Source organism: Amphiura filiformis, unplaced genomic scaffold, assembly GCF_039555335.1.
Source record: "Amphiura filiformis unplaced genomic scaffold, Afil_fr2py scaffold_99, whole genome shotgun sequence".
NCBI lineage: Eukaryota > Metazoa > Echinodermata > Ophiuroidea > Amphilepidida > Amphiuridae > Amphiura > Amphiura filiformis.
The window spans coordinates 60814-87010 of NW_027305563.1; the positions used below are offsets into that span (position 1 = coordinate 60814).

Sequence of the window (26197 nt, forward strand, 5' to 3'; positions counted from 1 at the left end):
CACTAAAGCCAATAGACACCGATTACGGTTACGATACCGACATTGTATTCAGAGAAATACACATTCTCATTTAAATTTAAAAACACTACAACAATCTAGCAGCATAGTATATCGTTTTGTGGTGACAAACGTTTTATGTTTTACTTAATTACAGCGGCAACACTTCATGTTCCAAACCAGTTCAGAGCATCGTCAAGAAGACAGTTCTAATCTGGTTAAAATTTGCGCGGATTTGCAAGTATGGGAGTTTGTACAGTATCTCGGCACTGGTGCAAGTGCGGCACTAAAGGATATATCGGCAGTCTCTGGCCAGGTAATGAAAATGGGTTGATATTAGAGCTGGTGTCGACAAGGCTGTTGTCGACAAAGCAATTTGCCAGATTGTCGACAAGCATGGATCAATTGTCGACAAAAATTAATCATTAAAAAAATTAGAGAAAAGCTTAAGATGAAATGCAGACTTTAATCATTATAAATGCATGAGTAGTAAGAAAGTCAAGAAACACATGTTATATAAGCGCAGCTCTCTTGAAGCCATCAAAGAATATTATGTGACATGTTTGTTTGACTCGACATTGACCCATCATAAGGTTAGGGTTACACCTCTATCCCCGTCCCAGTCTACGTCAAGTATATCTTGCAGGGAGAACGCCATGCCACGATTGCCTCTGGTGCGAGTGGTCTCGATCTTGCTGTGGAATGTGCACGTGCACAACAACAACTTCCTACAAATCCAAAATCTTGTCTCCTTACTCTTAAACCTTGCGTTTTTAAATTCCTAAAGCGTATACATGATAATTCATCCGTTTTCAGGTGATCGAACTATCTTTGTTACCCTCTCAACGCGAGGAGTACCTGAAACTTCAACTCCATCTGGAACAGCATGCAGTAGAGATAGCCTTCCACACGCCTACTATCACCAATGCTTTAACAACTGATGAATTACTGAACGGAACTCGCGACCATCACTAGAAAAGATCTTCAGAAATGATCCATTTGGTAAGAGTGGTCGCTTACATAATTAAGTATTAACAGACGTTCCATCCCCATGGTATTGTTCAGTAACCTCAATTGGAAAATCATAGTGCCAACTTTGACCTCAAGTTGCAGAGTATGAGTTTTTGTACCCAAATTTTTAAAGGTCATTCAGTGAATGTGGAAATGTATTGGGGTTATAGTACAAATATAAAAAGCATTTAAAGAAAATATATACTATACACAGTACGGGTCTACATGACCTATACATTTAAGTTAGTCTGCAAAAGTACAGTTAGGGTGCTTTTTGTCGAAGACTATTCCATTCCTAGATATTCCAGTTCAGACTTTTCAAATGTCGTAATTTTCAGGCATCTTCTCACCAACAAAAGTAGAAGAATCATTGCATGCAATGAAGGAACGCAGAGATAATCTGTGGAAGGTAAGTACTACTAGTTGTCGTTATGGTTACATGTATATGTGGGCAGATGTAGTGCCCGGGATGCAGTCAGTTCCTATCATGAGTGCGTCTGGCTATTCGTGCTGGTGCTGGTATCCTGAGCATATTTAGAGAGAAGTGTCTAAACGCCGATGCAGTTTATTTAAAAACTTATTGCGAGCCAATTCAGCCAAATATATATCAATGTAGGCATTTTTTTGAATATTTATTAACACTTTGGAGCAAAAAGTAGAAGAAAGTTAATCCCGGATTGCATGTCAAGTAACTAGAAGTAAGCAGTTGAGTTCATTGCCAGACGTGTGAGGCGTTAGGCGTGTGTCTTTTCAGTCGGTCCAAGAGAGTGAAATGTACTTTACGGGGAACCCCGGTCAGAGAGTAATCATGGTAATAATAATTGGTAAATTTTCAGCTTTTGCGCCCGATCAGTCTTAAAATATTCCGTACGGTTCCCCTAGGTTACATTCTTGGTCATTCCATTTTTTTAAAAAAATATTTGTTTATCTTTTCTAGATTATTGACACCAATTCGAATGTCAAAGTTGTAGTAGCATTTCTGTACCAGAATACTGAAGCTGAAGTGGATCCAAATATACAGAAAAATGAAGTGATTCGCAGATTGGCACTCCGTAAATACGCCAAAGTCCTCCTGCGTGCAAAGTCTGTTTTGAGTACTAAGAGCTCACTTGAGCTACGTATAGTGGATGGAAACAAGGAAGATAGAAGAAGATTTGGAAATGTCTTTGGTATTTTCAAACTCAATGGTAAGTCAATTGCCTACTTGCTTATATCGATTGATGTTCTCGAACCACAACAGCTTACATGCCATAACCTCCTGGTCCTAGTCACCAATGTATTACATTCAATCTAATGTCCTGTTTTAGCACATCCACATTGTGTTAGATGGGGTCTACCAGGGTTTCTACTTCCGTGAACTGGATGAGCCTGGCTCATTTTTCACCTCTGAAACAATGCCCAGCAAAGGGTGTTCTCCTATCACTAATCTTCTGAGAAAGCTAAGGTCTTTGTAAGGTGGCGTGACAATGCCCTGCAAAGCGTGTTCTCGTGTCTCTAATCTTCTGAGAAAGCTAAGGTGGCGTGACTGGTGCTGCCATGTATCTCTTGGTTTTTTTGTTTATTATAATTATTGATGAACAATTTTGTACCCACAGACGGCGTTGATGAGGCATCTTGTTTTGCCCAACAAGCTCTGCGTGACAAAGCTGCGTCTCATCTTGTCATGTTCAACGGTGCAGAGGTCACACGGCATCGTAGAATCTTAGAGACTAGCATCGGACGTGCATGGGATGCTGAGACTTCGCTCTTGAGACTAGCAGCGCTGATATTGAAGCACAACGGTCACGAGGAGGGCAATGGAGCCATTAATGTAACTTCTACAATCATTTCGATTACTTTAAACTTTAATAGAAAATATAATTAAAAATGAACCATTCTAGGGTCATATTGCCCTATATTTGGGTAAAATCCTAATTTGTCCATATTCACTTCGTACAACTTTTGTCCCAATTGCCACTCGATGTAATTGCAATTTGATCCACCTGCCGCCCACTTGATCAATTGCCACTTAGTTCAAGTTCAGTTTTGTCCATCGGATATCCATTTCTCCAATAGCCATTTGCAATTGGACGAAGTAGTATTGGATGAAATGTGTATTTGGACCAAATGGCAATTGGACGAAGTGGTATTTGACGAAATGGATAATGGGTTGAGTTGAATTGGACCAAATTATGATGGCAATCCCGTGATGGCCATTGGACAAATCGGCAGTAATTGGTCTAAGAGGGATCGGACCAAATGTCAGTTGAATTCAACCTGAATATAACAGATATAAGTACGGGGTATTTTGACCTAATGGCAAATAGCAAAGTTGTATTGGACGAAGTGGTTAGGAGACGAAGTGGTATTGGACGAAGTGGGTAGGGACGAAGTAAATATACCATTATTCCCAGGTTATTTAAATTGCCGAAAATACACACATGATATTGATCCATTGATTCATTCTGTAGACGGAAGAACTGACGGCCATCAAGGACATGTATGATGTCCAGGTCATTACAAGCAGACCCGACTATGACCCGAGAACGCTGCAATTTCTTGGACGTGGAGCATTCGGTGAAGTCTACAAAGTCACTGATAAATCTGGGAAGAGTTATGCCATCAAGATGCTGAAGGAACTAGAAACATCCGATATACGCGCTCTGGAAAAATTCAAAAGAGAAACGGAATCGTTGAGGTACTTGAACAAATTTTGGAAGAAGGAATTTGGCAATGTTGTAAATTGGGACCTGTGAGATCTTATTCGGGAAAAGGATCTGAAGCATACTGCTTATTGCCTAAATATCATAAAAGATTATTTCAGAATATGTTTGAAAAAAAACCCCAAAAAAAAACAAAAACAAAAAAAACCACACATGGTATTTGCCAATCGCTAATCATGAAATATATCCGTAATGCTGGATTAAATATCAACTAAACAGTAATTTAAGAAACGGATGACAGTTTTTGCTCACACAGTGCTTAGATCGCTGTATTTCACTGAATGTTTATAACATTTTAACAAAAGGTGAAACATGTTTTGCAATTCACAGCAAAGTATGTCATCCAAATATCGTCAAACTGGAGGAAGTAATGAGAGAGGGACACCGTCTGTGCATCAAGTTGGAATTTGTAGACGGGTGCGATCTACGACACATTATCGAGCCCAAGGATGGTCAACCCAGTCCCCAATCTAAGGAATTTGTGTTAGATGCAGCCAAGCAGATTGGAGCAGCTTTAGAGTATCTCCATCAGAGAGAGTTGATACATGGTGACATCAAAGCCGACAATGTTATGGTAATGCACCATCTTTGTAAATAAACTGCTCTAAACATAATATGATTGCGTACCGTGAGTCGAAATCCTCACATTCATGACATTAAATGTTTAGACCACACATATACGCTCGGAGTTATTTGAGGTTTTGGACTAACAAGCATGTTGTGGATAGTATTGATAGGCAGCGCATGGACCATTACCTTGCTTTCTTGATATCCTCTACCCCCGCTTCTACTCAGGGGCGTAGCAAGGGGCCCATGGGCAAGGAGACATGACAGCGTGCACGGTGGTACCACTACCAGAACGTGCCATATGTCCAAGGAGAAGTGCGGGACTCTTTTAACATCTCCTTTATCTGCCCTTTTTCATTTTCGCTTTTGTTTTAGTGAGGCAGGTAATACTGGTTTCATACTACCCTGCCGCTTGCCGCTGAGCGGCGTGACGCACGCGCATTGCAGACAAACGGACACAATCAAGGCTTGTCATTGGTTGAAACGCCCTGTCGCTTGCCGGGGGCATAACACATGTGGGGTATCATGTTGCACAAGAAGCTTGGGAGTAACTTATTGTTTACAAGCATGGGCTGCATTAATTAATAAAACTAATTATCGTATTCCATCTTATAGGTCACACGTGATCGCAAAACGTTCAAACTTGCCGACTTTGGTTTGGCACGTAACGCACCTAAGGACGTAACGCAGACACGAACTAGAGAAGGCTCTATGCGTTATATGGCACCAGAAGTAGCAACAGAAACAAGATCGGGCAAGGCAAGATACTCCAATAAAGCTGATGTCTACAGTTACGGTAAGATTGGTTTTTACAACTAATATAGCTATATGTGACATAGCTGAGTTGAAGTTCCAAAGTTTTCCAGAAAGCGAAGCCAAGCATCATCTCTGACAGAAGTGCATTAGACAGCTATGGGCACCATGGAGTAGTCTGTGTATGCTGATGCGACTGTCCAGTAGACGAAGTAAACCCTTCCTGGTTTTCATAAATGTTCATGTTCCTCATATGGGTTTTCAGCTTTGCAAGATACTAAATGTATTGCGGTATTTCTCCCATAATATCTGTCAATTGGTAATATAAATGAATGAATTAATAAAAGTATTTTGCATTATAGGTTTGATGATGATAGAAGTCATTTCTGGTCACTATATCTTCGAAGAGTACATGGACCCTAAAGTGATAGTGTCAAAGAAGGTGAAAGGTACTATTGATCCACGCATTCCAGTGAGTAAACTTGTACAGAAAATGCACTTTTCAAAATATTTTTCAATAACATAATAATTATAAGTATTATTCTTATGCTATGAACTCCTGAGGGGAATAATTATTGCTTTACCTATGAAACTTATTTTTTTCTCCAATTTACATCTTTACAACTTGTTTTAACTATGCAATACAACGAAAATTAGAACAATTGCGGCTAGTTTAACCTTTCGGTAATTTTGTTCCGGTGTAATTTTGTACCGGTATTTAGAGCTTTTTTCCCCGGTATTTCGAGCGGGGGACAAGTCGGTAGAACTCGTATCGTCATACTGGCAGAATAGTCATAATAATAAAGGACCAGTCAATCATTCGCTGTACCCCCACTCCGTCCTCTTAAACTGAAACTCTTTAGTTTTTACCTATCGTATTTTGTAGGTTGACTGTGAGGATAATCACGGTGCAATCATGGTGCAAGTGTTGTCCGGCTGTCTGAAGTACCAGACTAGAAGTCGTCTTGCTATGAAAGACGTCATCCAGATGCTTGATGGTAAAGAGGATGCCCTGAAACACACAAAGGGTGTGCAACTGCTGTGTTTGGGAACAGGGAAAGGAGTTACTGGTATGTAATTAAGTCAGTTTAAAAACGTTTAGTGCTCTTCGTAGTCGTTGTTGTCGTCATCATCTGGATAGTTTGTATAGTGTTCTAAAACACTTCAGTGATTCTCCATTAACTTCCTCTATTAACTTATAAACCTTTATTATTCTAGCTGCCGTGTATGGTGAGGCTAGTTCTTCAATGGTGATCCTTCATGACGGTAAACCCATCCTCCTGGTGGACATGGGACTAGGGATCATCAAAGCGTACCAATCAGCTTTGGGTAAGTTTTTAATTTTGAAGAGTTGGGGGAACATCCCGGGGGAATATAAGGTTATTTGCTACATTTTCACTTTTTAGGATAGATAAAAGTCGAGGTAAAATTTATTTGAAAAGCACATGACTGTAGCTAGCGTTTCAACTCCAGGAAACTTGCAGGCATGCATTATCAACAACAACAACAACAACAACAACACTGACAAAACAAACAGACCAGAACAATTTGGAGTACATGTAATGAATTAAAAGAGTTGACATGAGATTAGGAATTAATGTTTTCTGCTGTTTCAGTGTGCATGTTCTCATCGTTGATGGTTTGGTGGACTGTCATGTAGATGTAAGCGTGATCCTAAAATGCCTTTCACATTGACCAAAACTAATTACAAGACCTCTTCTACATTGAGGCTGGCTTTCCCTTTTAAAGGGAATTTTTATTTTAACTAAAATCACGTATTTGGGTCGATATGTAGGCTAATGTGATGGATGTATAATTGTATATTCAACCCATTAGAAATAATTACTGGAGTAGCACGTGCACATCAACAACAAACGCAGTGCCAACTTACATTCTTGGCTTTAGCCAATCAGTGATATCGTTGTTAGATGAATCTTTTGTTACCAACCGATCAATTATAATCTCCGGTATTTGGCATCTAGTTGGTATCCGGACCTATTTTGTTCTGCAATGTTGTGATTTTCATGTGTTTATCTTTGGTATCAAATTGTGTAGTATAGCTGTAAATGATGAAATAGATTTTGTATTCCACGCACTAAACAGAATACATTTTGTGACTATTAAATTACATGATCACCATATATCCAAATTCATTTTTTATCAGGCGATACGTTTCCCAAAGACATCTTCATCACCCACAACCACAGTGACCATTCCGGTGAGCTTCCCCTTGGTGGGTATATTGCTGTGCAATCACTTCGTCAGAACAACTTGCCTTTTAAGCTCAACATACTGTGTGGCCCAGAAGTGGTGCCAAAACTACGAGATCATCGGATGGATGAGTTGTACAGTGCTTTACCAAAGGTCAGACAAGTGTAATTACGCTGCTGGATGATAGTTAAGTTTCTTCAAATCAGCAAACATTAACATCTAAATTATCCATTTTAGGTGTGTTTTGAAAAACATTGGAAAATAAACAATTTAGTTATTATCCTATACATAATTTCAAGTGCGTTGATCACACAGATGTGCTGTTTCCTTGTAACTTGCAAATATTTCCATTCTAATATAGGAACAACTATCGAAATTCGTAGAATGGACAAGTTGCCCGGCGGGAGATAAGATCTACTTGAACGAAGAGAGAACTATGTATCTCATTACTCACAGGAGTCAGCATGCAGAGACATGCTATGGTAAGAATCATCTGTTTGTTTGTTTGACTTTACTTTACGTTGATACATCTTCAAGCAAGCAAGGCTGTCATAATTGATCAAGTTTAGACGAAGCTGCAAATTATAGGTTATTTCAGTTGAAATCCATACATCCCTATTGAAGACACGACCTAAATTTTCCACACAGGGAGTGTGTGAATTTCAAATGAGGTTACCTGAATGGGTGACTCCATTTGAAATTTGCACACCTTGCAATGCCTTGTGTGGCAGATTAAGACCATGTCTTCCATAGGGGGTGTATGGATTTCAACCGGAATAGCCCAATAAATCGGTGAATTGTACCGATACCAAAGAGATTTTAAAATCTGTTGTGTACAGCTTTCTTGAGCGACATCCATATAGCCAAAAAAATTTTTAAAAAATTAAAAATTAAAACAAAGACAAACGTTTTGGAAAATTTCGTTTCAAAAATGGACTGCTCTTAAAAGGTATATTTATAAGCCAGTAAATATTTTCTTCCCAAACTATGAAATAATTCGGTATTTGTTACCTCGAAGTGAAAATTGCAGAGGGACGTGGACTTTTACTATAATAACGTACTCAGAGGTTCACCCTTACATTAGCGTTCACCTAATATTCCTTTATGTAACTTATTACAGGATTCAATTTATACATAGAAGACAAGAACATTCTTGGATTCTCGGCTGACTCTGGCTTCAATCAAGCCGTGTATGACAAGACATTTGCCGCATCGACGGTAGTGGTAGATGCAAGAACGGGATCAACCAAGGAACATGCATCGGTAGGTCATCGTGTTTGAACTAAAATTCAAATGAAATGAAAATTCAATATTTGCTTTTTAAATGTAAGATTTGCAATATTTTAAAACAATACATTTGTTATTGCATGGTAATTTAAGTCCTGATAAAATAAATTATGTTGTGTAATTTCAATGATGCAATAAGACTTTCGAAACCAAGCTGGGGAGGTGGAGGGTACAGGCTATTATATTGCATTATGAAATCTGTGATCATGCATGGTGAATTGTGATGTTCCAAATCTCATTTTGATATAAGAATGATTATTTTGCTTTTTAATTCTATATTCCCAACAGTTTGATGAGGTGATTGAATTTGGTGCCAAGCTACAGGTAGGTTGTATGGTATAATAAGAGACTATTGCATTAGTGATATCATGAATAAATTCCGAGTAATATAGTATAACCAAAGGAAATTAACTTTAGAAGATATATAAAGGTAAAGTCGTGTTGGAACAAAGTAGTGCTGACATCCCGAAATGGGCCATTCCATTTAAAATCCACCCTACCCACGTGGAAGATTTAGATAAAGTCTTCCATAGGGGGATTATGAGCTTTGAATAGAATAGACAAGTGGGTAACTTGCGTTTAAAATACTCACCAGGTGTGGAAGATATAGGTAAAGCCATAATACAGGGGAGTATGAGTTTCAAAATGATTAACTCTGACTAATTACATTTGAAAAACATACTCCGCCTGTAAAAATATTTCCAAAATCTTCTACAGGGGTAATGTGGATTTCTCTAGAATGATGCCAACCTCATTGTCCTTGGCGTTTGTGCCAGGTTCCTTGAAATAACTTGTTGTAGGGGCTCGCCACTTCTCTGCACAACAATTTTTTTACCTTCCTAGCACTCTATGCTAGTACCCATTTACACCTGAGTGGAGAGTGACAATAACACCAGTAGCAGCAATAACAAGAACTACGGTACATGATAATATAACCCTGAGACTAGAATATATGTAATTATCCAGATTCAATGTAAACAAAAAACAATCTATATTTTACTTTTTAGAGCAAACCTCATCACGTATACATTACTGGTTATGGACGCCAAGACGAGTGGCCAGAAGATAAGGATATGGCTACAGTATTGCCACTTACTCCAGGGGAACTCTACACATTGTGGCCACTTCAAGTTTAACTTTATACAGGCCTAATACTGAATTAAGGATACTTGGTCATGCATGATGCAAGTCAGAAAGGCAGGTCCCCATCTGTGGGTTTTACTCTTGTATGTGACCCGTTCCCAAAAACCCGCAATATATCGTTATTCGCCAGACTTGCGTAATTCCCAGATAAATTGAGGGCCTCTTTAAGATGTACAATTTGGCCTATTTGTAATGTTTTGCATTCAATTCTCAGTAAATTGGACTTATTGGTTTAATTCTCAAAATTGAAATTACACTAATTTCGAACTTTGGGCAATATCTTCCAAAGTATACAATGATACAGTATTTGATTTAATTCAAAACCTTGTGATACAGATTTGGTGTTGTTTTAAAACTGAGTTAGACTTGAGTTAAGACTCTGTACATGTACAGCTGTATCAAAATGTCAACAATCAAAATGCTGAAAACGTCCTTGTTTTGTGAGCACGAGTTTCCGAAGTGGTGGCGCCAGGGGATGCGGTCAACCCCATGCGTTTATTTCACTCCCGATCCGCACACCGACATCGCCCGGTTAATAATTACATTATACAACCAGAGACACTGAAATGAATACATGGGATCGATACACGTAAATGTGCTATGCACGATTGATATTCAGACGATAAATCTTTGGATACCGGGGTGGAAAATGATGAATATCTCCCGTAAATGATTTCGTATAAAGAAACCAGATGTGGTTCCTTGCACTTGAATATATATTTTGAACAGATATGATAGTCGTTAGTTTGCGTCTTGAGAGAGTACCTTGCGTCTTGAGCTGAAAAAGTGACCAAAATTCAAGATTTTAAATAGCGCAGCGGACCCTCGTGGAGGTAGTCTCGGGCCAGACTGTATGTGGCTATATATCACGAACATACAGGATCGACGAGTGTCAGACCGACTGACACAAACTGGCTGTGTAGGAGACTATCGCAGGGGCAGTCTATAAGCTGATGACAATGGCGAATGTATGCTCGCTGACCGTACAGAGGTCAGTCACAGGCTAATGTCATTAGCCTTAGTCGGATGTCCTTCAGCCCACTATGCATTTAAAGACTATTAAACAGGCGGGAATACAATGGCCATGCGTGGCTGTGGATTCAACCTACCATGGCATTTTCTGCCATGAAGATATCGGGGCGATGACACTGACCCGTCAGAATAATAAAAAAAAGAATACTTAAACACTTAAAGATCACACTGTTTTGGGCCAAAAATGTCATTAATGTTAGGCATATCCAATATTTCACTCTGCCTCTCCCCTCCCACTGCCACCGGGGACAAAGTCCTGGTGCCGCCAATTAGATATATACCCTAATGCTTTAAAGTTTTAAAGTCCGTGGGTCGGGAAGCACTTCAGTATAAAATTGATACGGGTGTAAGGCTAAAGGCTAATTTATACTCCATCTCTGACCGACGAGCGATTGATATTTTGATCAATGATGTGGCGTGCTTTTCCCAACATAACAAAAGGCGCGCCACCTCATTGGCTAGAACCAAATCGCTTGTCACGCAGCGATGGAGTATGCTACATCCACCTTTCAATGTAATGGGGTTTTGGTGAGAGAGAAAATGGTAAAAAAAATGCGAGCTTTGGGTGAGGGATGGACTTCGCTTTGGACCTGCGTTTATGGGGGCATCGGGTGAGACCTAAAGTTAACTTCCCTTCAGTCACTCTGACTCTGGATTATTAATTGGTCTCAAATTGCTTGTCATGTAAAAACAAGTCAAATAAGGAATGGTTGTAACCATGTAGGACGTTTCGTTACCTGGTAAACATCACAACATAGGTTGTGGTCAATAGGATGCAATGGGGATTGAACTTTATTGGCCAATTTTGTCAATAAAAAAAGCTTTTTAGACAGTGCAAACGATTCCTTCTTTTACCTGTTTTTACATGACGAGCAATTTGAGACCATTTTCGTTGAAATCGGAGCATTTTAAATTTTTGGCCCCTGTGTGGCCGAAAAAAACTGACCACCCTCCAAAATTAGACCTTTTTGCTTATAACCCAAGAACGGTATGTCGCAGGTAGGTCAAACTATACTTTTTCTGAATCCTGGCCTTGTAATGAGAGGAATGATTTGGTGTGCTTGTTAACCAGATTTGAAATTTGACCGCTGTGTTGACCTTTAACCTTGAATATGGCCGGAGTGACGGGAATTATTTTTGTTAACATCTTGAATATGTTATAGGACCATAAAAGGAAGCTAAACTTTGGCTTGGTAGAGTCCTGTGGGGGTCATTAACTTCACGTAGATACCGGACTACAGTGTTTAGCATTTAAACACTTTTCTAAACACATTCTTGCCTTTACTTTTTAAACGTGTTTAAATACTTAACAATGTTTAGAGTATTGACAATTTATTTATAAGATGAAAGAACTTGTAAATTATTTCCAAATTTATTTTCGGCACAATAAATGATTTTTTTGATCGCTAAAAAGTTCACAAATTTAATGACAACATATTCGTCCATTACTTTGTCATTCTATGTGGATCTTTCATCAGTCAAGAAAATAATTTCTCGGCGGGAATTCATCACAAAATACAGCATAGGCCAAGAGCTTGCATAGGCCTATGGCACCAGTGTTTTAACAAGTACGTCGTCGATTAGCTCAGTACCGGTGCAGTTGGTCACTGTTTGAGTGGCCAAGCTTTCGTCAGACGTGGCTCTGACTCCATGATTCAGTCCTGATGAAGCCAGAGCCACGTCTAACGAAAGCTTGACCATTCACACAGTGACCGGCTGCCCCGGTACTGATATAATCGACGCCTTACTCGTGAAACAGTAACCTAAAAAAATAATTTGCTATGCTGAAAATAATTTAAATTGCTATAAATAGTTCCTTCATCATTGCAAATAATTTCAAACAATTTCTTAGTTTTTTAGATTATTTCTTAGATGACTAATCAGCCATTTAGAATGACGAATGTATAGGCCTATTTGACGAGTTAAAATTTACAAAGTATGTATCTTTTAACATTCCCTTTTCGCTTTTATCAAAATAGATCAATTATTCATTAAAATATTAAAAAGATTTCTATAGTGCATGCAGGAAAAAACTCATCATGTAACACAAAAAAGAGCTCGTATTATTTTATTTTTTATGTTCATCGTATGGACAGCAGTTTTAATTAAGATTTAATTCCAAGTCATCTTTGATAATCGTGATATTCAACTGCAACAACAGTTATTGATGTTGAAGATTTTATTCTTATGAACATGGATAAGGGAAACTTATCTGGTGCTATATTTTCTTGAACTTAAGAAAGTTTTTGACACTGTCCATCACAGTCTTCTTCTTAATAAGCTCAAGAAATTTAGCATCGGGGCATGGAACTCAACTGGTTCAAATCATACCTCAAAAATAGAATGCAGTCAGTAAAAGTAGGCAGTTCCTTATCAGATTTAAAACCAATTAACATTGGAATTCCACAAGGGACTATATTAGGTCCATTATTATTTCTTATTTTTGTAAATGATCTGCCTGATAGTGTTATATGTAAAACAGTAATGAATGCTGATGATACTTCATTGCTTGTTAGCTCGTCGGATCTTCTGTGTCTTCAAAACAGCCTCAATCTTAACATGTGTACACTTGCCAGCTGGTTTAAAAAGAACCACCTCACTCTGAATACCAGCAAAACAAAATTGATGCTTTTTGGTACTCCTCAAAATCTTAGTAAGCACCAAAATATTTCTTTAATTTACGATGGTGAGACTATTGAGAGAGTTGACAACTTCCAAATATCTTGGTATTATTTTTGATAGTCACATAGATAGTCATCATATAGATTTAATTGCTTCCAATGTCTCTAAACGTTGTGGTGTTATTCGTCGTGTTAAATATTATCTTCCAAATTATATTCTCAAAAAACTTGCTGATTCTCTTGTCATGCCACATTTGGATTATTGCAGTCATGTTTGGTCCAACTGTTCGCTTACTCTGTCAAACAAGTTACAAATTATCTTGAACAACCTTGCCAGAATTATTCTTTCTGCCCATATCAGAACTAATATTGATTCAATGTCTTTGCTCAAGTGGCTCAAACTAGATAATAGGTGGAATCATCATATTCTTATTATGTTATTCAAATGCCTTACTAGTAGAGCTCCTGATTATCTTTGTTCCAAATTTTCATTTACCAATTCCACTCATGATCATGACACATGAGGTACTTCCTCAAATTCCCTTGTTCCTCAATTTAACAATAACTCTTGTAAGAGATTGTTTCAGACGAGAGTAGCATATCTGTGGAATAGTTCTGTTGATGTTGACACCCGCAATAATTTTATTTCCTTGAGCCTAAGTGAATTTAAATCAAGAGCTCTCATAAACCCCACTGTTCATTGATCACTTTTATATAATTTTCATGATTCTTGTAATTACTTTATAATGTTATTGCATTTTTTCTTGTAATATTTGTGTAATATTTCAACATTAATGGGTATATTTTCACGGGAAAATTTGCTGGACACGTGACCAATGGGTATCAATGTAAGTGTGACCTCGAGCCTGATCTCTGACCCCCGGCGGTGACCTCGCTATTCAAGTCTTAGTGATTTTGAATTGGAATAGTATTCTTGGCTGCGATTTCGAAAGAAATTAGTGTCTTGCAAATTTATTAGATATCATGCAATCCTAATTTCTTCACAATATCATCGAAACGTAATTTCAAATATATCTACCTACGGAAAAAAATATTTATCTACGGAAACTCTTACCATAATATTATTAACTTGCGACAAGTTACTTATTTTGCATCAAAGGAGGAATTCTTCCTATTCAAATACATTGATAGACCACCCGCTTTGCTCGGGGTCACATTCCATAATGCTAATATGTCTGCGCCCATGGATGTCACGTGTCCAGAATATTTTCCCGTGAAAATTTACCTATTCTAGTAAATTACACCCTGTATGTCACAGGGCTTCCAAGAATAGCAGTGCTTTTACACTGTAGGAGCTACCCCGTATAAAGAAAGTTGAAATAAATAAAATATATAAATTCGACATATTAACAAATCGAAAATGTTGAGCTTATTTAGTTAATGAATGTCTCTGATTATGTTTCAGGTAGCTTCAGGTGATCTTTCATTTGACCCTAAAATAGATTGTTTGCCCCCTCTCGGCTTTCCAAAAATTGCAATATCCCCCTTTCGGCTCGCCAAAAATTTCTTACCCCCCCCCCCATATTACCCTCCCACCAGGGCTCATAGTTATTGCACAGCCCCTAAGCTCTTGACTGACGTCATTACCGATATCTTTGTCTGTACCCTTTGTTAGAAACTTAACACTTGTAGTTTCGGTGTTCATTTCAGTTTGTTACATAATAGTGTGACCGCAGAATATCAGGTATGAAGCTACCTTGATCAAAGTATACAAAAGTTTTTAAATTTCGCAGTGCAATGTTCACGAGCCGAGAAATCGAACAAGTCAATCTACATTTGAAAGCGTGATTTAGTTTTAGAAATAAACATAGGCTTGATTACATTATTTGTCAAAACCAAAAATACTCACTAGTTTTAGACTCTCGCTATCTTGGCTGATGGCTTCTTCAGAATGACCATTGGGATCCACTTTTCCCGCGGGATTGGCCGCTGCTTCCGGCGAGTTTCGCATACCTCGGTGGCTCAGTTCTTATTAGTGGATCGTATAGGCTTATTTCCCTGTGAAAAAATATAGACCATTGAAATATTTCCACCGAGATTACAAAAAAAGACACTCGAGTGACATGTACACATCTATTCATGTGCATATCGCGTGCAGGAAGGAGGATTGATAAAAAGCTATATGACTTCCAATATAGGCTAGTTAGGGTAAGGGGAGGGAGAAAGAAACAGAGGGGAGAGAGCATTGGAAGAGGGGAAGGAGAGCTCGAGAGTGGAGTGGAAGGGGGAGGAGATGTCGAGTGTAGGGGAAAGGCGGGGAGGAGAAGCAGACACTGGGGAGAGAAAGGAGGAGGTTATAGAGGTGGGTAAGAGGGGAGCCTAGGTAAGAGGTATGGTTTGTGCTTTCCGGGGACAATAAACTAATTTAAAAACAAAATCATCTCCATCATCATGCATCGTTTATGTTTCATACAAACGAACAAGAGTTCTTATGACGCTAGCTTATACTTCCAGCACCCATACCACGTCAGTCCTGTTACCGTCCACGTGTGATTGATATCCGATCCTTATATTATTGTCTACATTCAATATAAACACAAGCAGATATGTATGCGATATTTGCTTAGCACAATCATGACAATAAGCAATTTTAATTTTAAGAGGACCAAGTATTTAAAAATACTTGGTCCTCTTTGCACTAAAATTGAATTTATTGCTCTATCACTGAGCTTGTCCGAGCCACCAGAACTCTGATACTCCCAGGACCGTAATATTATTTGCAACCATCTCCTTCTCCACAACTTCAATCGTTCCTCCTGACATACATTGGACATTTATTTTCTTATTTAAAGGGTGTTGTCCCTTTCTTTCCTGTTCCCTAGCAAACTGGGACGTGAAAGGAAGAACAGATAATATTAGCTAGAAGAAAGTTGCAGAAAAGAATGACAGAGAAGGGGGAAATTGGGCTATATGGAGGCATTCACTCACTCTGGTAAAGAACCATCCCCTCTACAAATGTTGGTGGCCGAAATAATTTACTGAGTGGGCATTTTTGGGCAATGAGTACGTTGAATTACTAGAGAACAAATTAATTTACTGGGTTGGTATTTGTCCACCAAGTTACCTCCCTGAATTACCATTTCGAGTTCATCTTATATACCAAAAAGTGGTCTTACATGGATTTCTCATTCTGATTTCATGACATATTTGTAATCAAGAAAAATCCGATAGAATTCTACTCGCAGACAGTTTCGTCACTCCGGTCGGGTGACTTCTACAGTAATGGGATGATCCGCCACTTCTCAAGCCCTAGGGTGCACAGTTCTTAGCAGCGGATCATATGATTATGTGATTTACAGAATATTCACCTTCAACGCGATTTAGTGTCTCCTGCCCCCTCTTTCTGATCCATAATACCTCGCCTATCCATCTGGTGTGTTTATTTGAGTCCTTTTCGAGAATCTTTACCCCTCCCGGTCAATGACATGGTTCTCCTGTGCTATATGGTCGGTGATAGCCGACTTGTGCTGTTCTGTGACGGATTCTTTTCTTTTTGCTCTGGTATATTTAACATCTTTGATTTTTTCCCCGGGGGGGGCACTCCAACTTTGGAGGTGACGCGTATGTAGGGCTGTTAAGACCCCCCTTTTTCAGCATCGCTGTCACCCAAAGACCCCATATTTTTTTACTAACACATGCTCGCTCCGCGCTCTGTCACCCGAAGACCCCTATTTTTCCATTTGATCTGTCACCCAAAGACCCTTACAAGTTCAATTTGAAGAGCAACTTTCATTTATCATTGATTTTGTTACTTATTTTGAAAAAATAAAGAAATTTGAAGCCATTTACAACTAGAAATTTGATTTTCGAGGTTTTTGTGGCGCTGTTTTGGTTCTCACCCAAAGATTCCATCTAAAAAAAGGTCATGTTCTCACCCAATGACCCCATATTTTTTATATTTTGCTCTCACCGAATGCCAAAAATCATGCTCTCACCCAATGACCCCATATTTTTTACATGTTGCTCTCACCGAATGCCCCTTAGTGCGAAAGCGCCAGCCCTACACCTATATCCATTTCAAATTGAAGTGCCCCCCCCGGGATTTTTTCAGCCAAACTAGACAAACAAGACTGAATGAACACAGAAATGACACTGGGTCAATAAGAAGAATTTCTTATTTCGTCATAGGCTCATAGCAACATTATATGGGGAATGTTTGTACTTTGGAACCAAAGAATATTTCTCCGATATTTTACAATACCCTCAAAACAACTGATGGCAGTCATTAACCTCTAACCAATGCTATTCACTGAGACCAAAATAAATACAAACATTCCATTTTGCGTATTCGTCACTTTGCCGAATTCGCAACGAAAAGACCCTAAAACTCTTCAACAATTTAAATCTTCTTGTAATAATAATTTCTCATGTTTTTTTTTATGTACATGTACATGTTATTTTGCTTGTTTACTGTGTTTTTGCATTTTGTTTTCTTTATTATTATTATTATTATTATTATTATTATTATTATTATTATTATTATTATTATTATTATTATTAGAGCGAGTTGGTGCAGCGGTTGTACCCTCGCCTTGCACCACTGAGGTCCTAGGTTCAAGCCTCGGTCGTGCATAAGGAATGTATGTGCACTTGGTTTATCCCGATTCCGTGCTCGCTTTCAGGATTTTTTTTACGGGATCTCCGGTTTCCTCCTGCTTTAAAAAAATCGGTGATTAGTTGTTTCTAACTTGTTTAGTTATCAAAAACGTCCGTCACCCAATTGGAATTCGGAGAGCTGCACAGATAATTGGTGGATGTTACAATCTAAGTGTGGATAGGTTTGCGACAGGTTAGGTTGCAACTGGCCTAGTTTATGCGATCTGATTGTGATGATTCACCATGGCAAATTACAGTGCTTTGAATTCTTTAAGATCTGGAAATAATTTGCGATATAAATCCGAAATTTATCTATTATTGTTATTATTTTATTATTTGGCACTCTGCCGAATTCATAACGATAGGCAATTAAACACTCAGCAGTTTTATCAATGTTACTAGATGTAATGCAAGCAAACCCTCCTGTATTTTATTTACCTATAATCATAGATAAACAAAATGATCAACTTTATCTCTTTCATTTTTAATGTATTGTTTTAAATATATGGGCACCGTAGCTACATCATATCAGTTATTTATTTGACTAACTATGATAAAATATGATCGTTGAAACTATATAAAACAATAATAACAATAGTAAAAGTTCCGAGAACTTTATCATCTACGTTATCATCTATAATGCATACAGTTATATCGCATCACCTAGGACACATAATATGCACGAAAAAATAATGATCTACAAATTGCTTTTCAAAGATTGCGTGGTTGCACGGAACTTTGCAGATTGAACTGAACATAATGCACTGGATTGTGTAGGGCTTCAAATTTTTTTCTGCGTTTTATAGATATGAGTCCCCCACGTCTTGCCCTTAATGCACCTTTCTGTGTATATTGCGGAAAATTGACATCTTCGCGGAAATTTCGTGGGATATCAATTTTTGGCAGGACGAAAATCATGCGACCCTGATAATAACCCAACGGCGCAGTCTTAACTCTTGATCCTGCAAGAAAGAGGGAAATTTTATTTCGAACTGTTCTCCATTTGTCGACGCTTTATACTGAATCATATGCGAGACACCGGAGAAAAAAGGTAAATTATGAAATCTGAATTGTGATATCATTTGTTGCTAATTATTTGAAAAAAAAACCAAACCTTTTTATGGGCTATTTAGGAGGAAATTGCCACTGCACGTTAGCAAATGGAAAACCCACAACCAAGTTGTGTGGGATTATAAACGTTAAGGTGTGGATAGTTGGCTGTCTGTCCGTCCGGTTCGCTGGTCCTTTCACTGGGCGGAAATTCATTAATCCACTCATCAGCCTACACGCAATAACCGATTAATTTGGTAGGACGATAGAGTATGGTGACCTTATGTGCTGTATTGCTGTTTAGTTTTGTGTCAATAATTTGCATATTTATGAATAGTTTTTGCAATGCGAAGAATACGGTTGTCTCTAAAGATGGTACGGTATGGTGGCAATATAATTTGCTTCGATCATGATCCAAATACCATTTCAAGCCACTGAATTTCATGTATTTATGTTTAATAGGAATACCCTGCTTTATGGAAATCATATGTGATCAGTATTGTACATGTACATGCATTGTAACTCTAACTTCATGTAGGTCGATATCATTGATAGTTCTGTAAGAAAATGTGAACAAACGTTTTGTTCATCTGCTTCATGAAATATACTTTTACATTAAAACAATCCACCTCGCTATTGTATTACTAAATGATAATCTCACATCACTAATCAGTAATCACACCAAAGAGAATATTTACCAACCGCGAAAGGCGGTGACCGCGAAATACGGTGACCGCGAATGACGGGTGACTGCTAATCTTCATGAAAATAGAAAATAAATCCCTGCAGTCATCAGCTGTTGAATCGTCACAACAACAACAACAACAACAACAACAACAACAAGCTTTGAAAAAGTCAGTGGTACACTGACGAAACAGTCATCAAGAAAATTGGCTTTGACAAATTAAAAACACTTTCATTCTTAATTACCCAACCTTATAAACTTTTTTCAAGAAGATCTTTAGGTTACTCTCAGCATAACTGGCAATAGGTCATTAAACTTAACTGGGTCAAACTTTTTGACTTCATTCATGGGAATCAAAAACGTACAACTGCTCCAATTTTGCCAAAAAAAGTGTCAGACAAAGGGTTATTTTGATACACCTATTTGAATGAAGAATCTATATATTGACCTAGCTTGACCTACTTATTATTACGAAAACATCATAGATGTTGCAAACTATTCTTTACTTGAAGTGTTTTATACCTGTGAAGTATCGTGGGGATAATCCATGCACACTTGGTGTCCTTCATGGAACGGGCTATATACAGAGGTTGAATGGGTAGGATCTTACTTCGCGGATGAACTTCAATTCCTGATCATCTGTCGGGTTGAATGGCATTTTTCTTGCACGCATAGATTTTTAATTCTCACTGCACATATTTTGCACCTCACTGCAACGAACTTGCCAGGAGACACATTAAAAAGCCCCTGAATAACTAATATCGTTCATTATGATATTCCTGGCAGTTCCAACAAAATTGTATCATTGTCCTGTGATTAGAGTCCAAGACTTACTTCTCTCTGTTGCTCTTTCTCTATAAATTCCCTCTTCATCTCTCCCATCTCTCTTCCAGGAATTACTATGGAAAAAAAGTTAAAAGCGGATTTTTCTGGAAAGCATAATCCAAAATACTGTCGCAATTCACAAGATGGCAAAGGAGGTAAGTTAATCGAACTTTAAACCGGGTATTATATTCCCGCCTTTTTTGTGATTGAGCGGTTACCTTCTTCAGTGATTTATCATCAATATTATGGTATCATTGTTTCTTTACAGGACCTATCGAAGATAAAGTATCTCAATATCTGAAAGATATTTCCGAGAGGCTTGATAAAGATGAAGACGTTTTTTACGATGTTAAGGAGCGTTCTAAACTAGGTAAAAACACATACAGGCTGATAGGCACATAACCATATATAACCACCTCCATATAGCTATAAATTGGTGACAAATATAACAGAATAAGTTAAATATAACAGAATAAGATTCCATAATAACCCTTAGAATATTTTTCCAACACAAATAATGTTGAAGTCCCACTAACCCTCTACCCTCTTTGGCCGACGGCCCGGGGCCGACGGTCGACCGTATCCCAGGTAAGATGGTAGGTCAATTCTTTTCCTTTTCCCGCTAAAACGAGTGCAAAGAAAAGTCCCACAATCAGTTCAAGTCACTTCCCAGCAAACACAAAACGTTTTCGACATCATTCGCAAAATGTTATAAAAGGTTGTCAGAAAACGTTTAAATGTCGGGTTATATAAAGGGTATATTAAGAGTATAAAACATTTTCATAACCTTAAAAAACAATTTTTGATAATCTACTGCTCAGCAAACAAAAATGTTTTACAGAAAACGTTTCGGGTTATATAAAGGGTATAAAAACGTTTTAATAACATTCCAAAAACATTCTTGAAAACTTAATACAAAACATTCTAAACAGAATGTTATTTTGGGGTTGAAAAAATATTTGCGAAAAAATGTTTGCCCAAAATATTTTCAATAACGTTTTAAAAACGTTTTCATGACCTTTATATAACCCGACATTTAAATGTTATTAAAAGGTTTTGAAAAAACATTTTAAGAACATTTCTGTGTTTGCTGGGTTTAAACATTTTAACATAATGTTATTTAAGTATTGACACAATATTTGGCAAAATGTTTGTAAAATAGTTTACAATAACATTTTTGAAAACATTAAAAAATATTGTTGTAGTGTGTTTTCATACAAAACGTTTTAAAACGTTTTCATGACCTTTATATAACCCGACATTTTAATGTTATTAAAACGTTTTTACCTAAACCAAAAGCCAAAATATAACTTATTTAAAACGTTTTTAAAACGTTTTTGTGTTTGCTGGGTTGGCGGTAAATTGTTTGCTACATTTAGCGTGCCGGAAAAATTCTGATAACCTATTGATTGAATTCTACAGAAGGTTGTGGTATTCCAGCGGCTGAGGTGGACGGAGCAAACACAGGCGAGGAATTCTTGAACCTCCTTCAAAGCTATGGTATCATCAGCAGATTTCATACAACGTACATTCCATGGTTACTGCGCAAAGCTGATGGAGGAAGAGATCGCGTCAGAGATTGGAGAGACATTGAAAAGAAAATACCTGAGTATTCCTCTTTGTTTGTATCCAACATGCCAGCGTTGCCAAAAGGTATGCACTGCAATAAATTTGTTGCAAATTTTGTTTAAAGATGTCACTAATGCAAGTCCCCCCTTTGATGTGCAGCATCACATATGATAAGTTTTGGTGAGGATATAATAATGCACACTCTAAGAATACTTGTGACCTTAATAATAATTATAGTTGAAAGGGCATTTCGTGATCCACAGGCTCATCCCCCCACTTTTCTCAAAAAAAGTTGAGATTTTTATACCACTGGAAACCTCTGGCTACATAATATTTATGTACCAAATATTTCAAGCCTAGTATTTTCTTCTTTACAAATGCTAAATTCCGCTTTTCTCCGCTTTGTAATTTTAGCACATTTCTGACATAATAAAATTTCACAAGAATCTTACCAAGAATAAACTGATCGGGTATCATGGCTGCAATGGGATGTAGGACAGGCGTTGTACGGTTAATCTATAACGGATTTTACTTTATTTTGATGAATTTTGAAGACTCATTTCATTTAGTATTTTATTTCTTTCTTTTCAATTGTTTTTTTCTTCTTATCTTGGTCATTTTTGCTTATTTTTTTTATTTTTTCTCAGAAATGCGTTTTCCGCTTTACCTCCGAATTCCGCGATTCCGCGAAATTCTTGGCTTTACCTTAATAATAATTTATAGTTGAAAGGGCATTTCGTGATCCACAGGCTCATCCCCCCACTTTTCTAAAAAAAAGTTGAGATTTTTATACCACTGGAAACCTCTGGCTATTTCGTTTATATCGTCAAATTCGAATTTCGTTCTGGTATACCAGAACGAAATTACAACAGTGGCCTATGGAGCATTGTAATACACATAATAATACATATCTCGTAAACGCAAAATCGGATTCAACTGAAATTTTGGGAGTAAGCTTTTTTCTTGGATATCTACTGAAAAATGTCATAAAAAGATGATGATAGGATCACGAAATCCTCCTTTGATAGTTAGATTATATTAGTTTTATCCTTACTATGATCCAATTTATTCTTCTCACAGGACATTTTCGCATTGAGATAGAGGTTCAACTCCCAGAAGACCGAAGTGTACACGTATTTCACTTCCAAAAGCAACTGCACGAGGCACTTGACAACTTACCAATTGAGCTAATCTGCTTTCTCGGCGCCACGGATATCAAAGAACGGGAGGATACAATCATGTTAACAATTCAAATACCATCATCACGCCGAGGAAAAAGTTGAGAAACATCCTGATTCGTTGTACAATCTGATTCTGTCGGTTCCCAACTGGATAACTGAGTCTAACGTCATTGGAGTTCACGTTGGAAACAAACGGCACATTACTTTCAAGGAAATAGAGGATGAAGGTCCAGGTAGGTATTCGTAAATTTAGTGTTTTCAAAAAAAGAATGGTCCCGAAAACGATCGGTCATAAACGCGAGTTTATAGCTAACTGTACTGCATGTCAAAAGCACCCCCGGTCGTGCAAAGGGCTAGGGCCTGCGACACGAAATGTGAATATTTCTTCATAATCATCAGTCCGGTCCGACTAATATTGCCCGACCAGACAGCATGCTGCCTGCGCAGACAATAATTATGGTATCCCTCAATGCAATGCTCTATTTCAAATAGAGCATCCTGTAATAGACCTTCGGTAAAATATACTGCTCCAATAAAGTATCCTTACACTTGGAAAAATAATCACAATTTCAAAACTGAACCATATTAGGGTAAATTTGTTTTTTTAATAGATGCACTATATCACTGTGGCACTATATAATCCGGCACATTATGACACCCCATTGAATCAAATGTGACTTCAGGAAGCAAAGTTACAAGCATTTGATTAGACCAAGGTCCAGTTTTAAAACTGACAAACTGGCCTATTCAAAACTCCACGGACTAGACATTTGGTTTGAGAGTGGTAAATGGCTAATTTGTGTGTGCCATTAATTTAAAACTAATGGAACAAAAGAAAACTGACACAAAAGAGCTGACAAATAAAATGGAAGCTATGAAATGAACAGAGAAGTAAAACAGAAATAAATACTGCTTTAAATAAAGCTTTATTTAAGAAACTGTGTTGTCTCTTGTTTCGCTTGTTGGAATCTTTTTGCGCCTTGTATAGGCCAGTTTGTCACTTTTAAAACGGGACCTTCGTCTATTCAATTGCTTGTAACTTTACTTCTTGCGGTCACACCCCAAATGGGTAAACAAATTGTTTAGTTTGGCCAGCCCCCCCCTCCCCAATGTTGAAAATCGTCCTAAGCCAATGATATAATTTGATATTTAAATCAAATTAGTTAAAAACCGTTAGAAATTTTTTTCGGTGAAATTGTTTTCACCCGGTGAAAAAAATGTCAACGTAGCTCATGTGTGTAGAAGTAAAATTTCCACCGGTCTTTTATAAAATCACCCGGAACAATTCAGAAGAGTTACCAAAGCCTGTTTGGTCTGCGAAGGTAACATGCTTGCCAGACCTGCCCAGTGTTTCCTGGGCATGCAGTCGGACAAGACTGATCATGGTATCGTTCTGAAATACCTAAGTCAAAGAATAGTTTGCACTATAAGTGATGTAAATAAGTTACCTATGGGTAGAAGAGAAAAAAAGGCCCATTAGATTTTATTGAACTTTGTTGGTTTTTGACAACTTTGCCGATGGAAAACGTTTTGGCCTCATACTGCTAGCTAAAATCAGCATTCTAGGAATCAAATTGGATCAAAAAGTGTATAAACAAATAAATAAAAGTCACATTTTTATCTATCTAGAAGAAGCTATTGATTTGACGATGGTACCCCATACTACTGGCCAGGAGGTTGTTCACTTTGCTGTTCAAAAAATCGCAGAGGCAGACATCTTTCCTCCTGACAAGGGTATCTTACGTCGCATCGCTTGGGTCGAAACTCGTGATGGCGGTGACGTGAATGACGGCGAAGATGAGGAAGACTCCGGTGGAATATGGCATGTAAGTTGCTGGATGACACACTAACTAGGTATATCCTTGGGGAGGTTGGGTTTAGTGTAGTGGTCTTTTCATTCATTAGTTGATTTTAAAATCCTGGTCCTGGCTCACAAACAAACTCCGGATTATATTTCTGATATGCTTCATGAACAAACTGGTCGCAGACACCTTCGCTCCACAACATCATCAACACCACTATTCATTGAACTCAACATTCAACATTCGCGGACAGGTCTTTCTCCTGCTATGGACCCCACATCTGGAAGAAACTGCCCAAACACATCAGAAATGCAGAATCCATTGTCATTTTTAAGAAACTGGTTAAACATCACCTGTTTGGAATTGCGTATAAGCATTAACTTTCTTTGTAATTGTGTATATTTTGAATTGATATCATGTATGTTTTTCTTTTCATTTGTTTGCATATGATGATCTTTGTATGTGTCCAGCGCCTTAGTGCAAGTTTTCTTGGTTTTAGGCGCTATATAAGTTTCAGGGATTGATTTATTGATTCGCTTCAATCTCATCACTGCGGCCCGGGTTCAATCTCCCGCGTTGCCACATGTGAGTTTGGTTCCCGATCCATGCTCGTCCTTGCAGGTTGAGTGAACCTGCTTTCATTGAGTTAAGACACAGCTTATTTTGCTCTTAGTTTGCTGTCTTGTTTGCTACTATTTGAACTTGCCTTCAGTTTTTTCCTTGAATTTGTTTTTAAACTACAGCATGTTGTTTTCGTTGTTTGCTGCTATGTTTCTGTATCACTGCGGCCCGGGTTCAATCTCCCGCGTTGCCACATGTGAGTTTGGTTCCCGATCCATGCTCGTCCTTGCAGGTTGAGTGAACCTGCTTTCATTGAGTTAAGACATAGCTTATTTTGCTCTTAGTTTGCTGTCTTGTTTGCTACTATTTGAACTTGCCTTCAGTTTTTTCCTTGAATTTGTTTTTGAACTACAGCATGTTGTTTTCGTTGTTTGCTGCTATGTTTCTGTATCTGAAGAACAGCAGTTTATCTGCTCGAAACGTTTTTTTTGTATGTTTGATTTTGTATGTCTGCTATGTGCACGGTGATTTTCATCACTTGTTCTAGTGTACCTTTGTATTCCCATTGATCTTTGTTGTTTTT

At 37.9% G+C, this 26197-nt stretch overlaps 1 protein-coding gene across 1 annotated transcript; it reads left to right on the plus strand.

The window, feature by feature from the left end:
- Positions 1-886: 886 nt before the first annotated feature.
- LOC140144930 (uncharacterized) lies at positions 887-14649 on the plus strand. The gene is made up of 15 exons (XM_072166727.1): positions 887-999; positions 1347-1417; positions 1946-2195; positions 2604-2818; positions 3459-3685; positions 4041-4284; positions 4893-5073; positions 5393-5502; positions 5917-6100; positions 6249-6359; positions 7195-7394; positions 7603-7723; positions 8362-8504; positions 8817-8852; positions 9536-14649. Exons 2-15 carry the CDS (start codon positions 1388-1390, stop codon positions 9662-9664), a joined length of 2181 nt encoding a protein of 726 aa, XP_072022828.1. The 5' UTR covers positions 887-999; positions 1347-1387; the 3' UTR covers positions 9665-14649.
- The last annotated feature ends 11548 nt before the right edge of the window (positions 14650-26197 follow it).

What these genes read in the sequence shown, in the direction of transcription:
- LOC140144930 (XM_072166727.1), top strand. Translation starts at nt 1,388, where the DNA reads ATGAAGGAACGCAGAGATAATCTGTGGAAG. An exon ending in AGGGCAATGGAGCCATTAAT is followed by an intron (nt 2,819 to 3,458) that starts GTAACTTCTACA and finishes TTCATTCTGTAG; the next exon opens with ACGGAAGAACTGACGGCCAT. An exon ending in AATTTGGTGCCAAGCTACAG is followed by an intron (nt 8,853 to 9,535) that starts GTAGGTTGTATG and finishes TTTACTTTTTAG; the next exon opens with AGCAAACCTCATCACGTATA.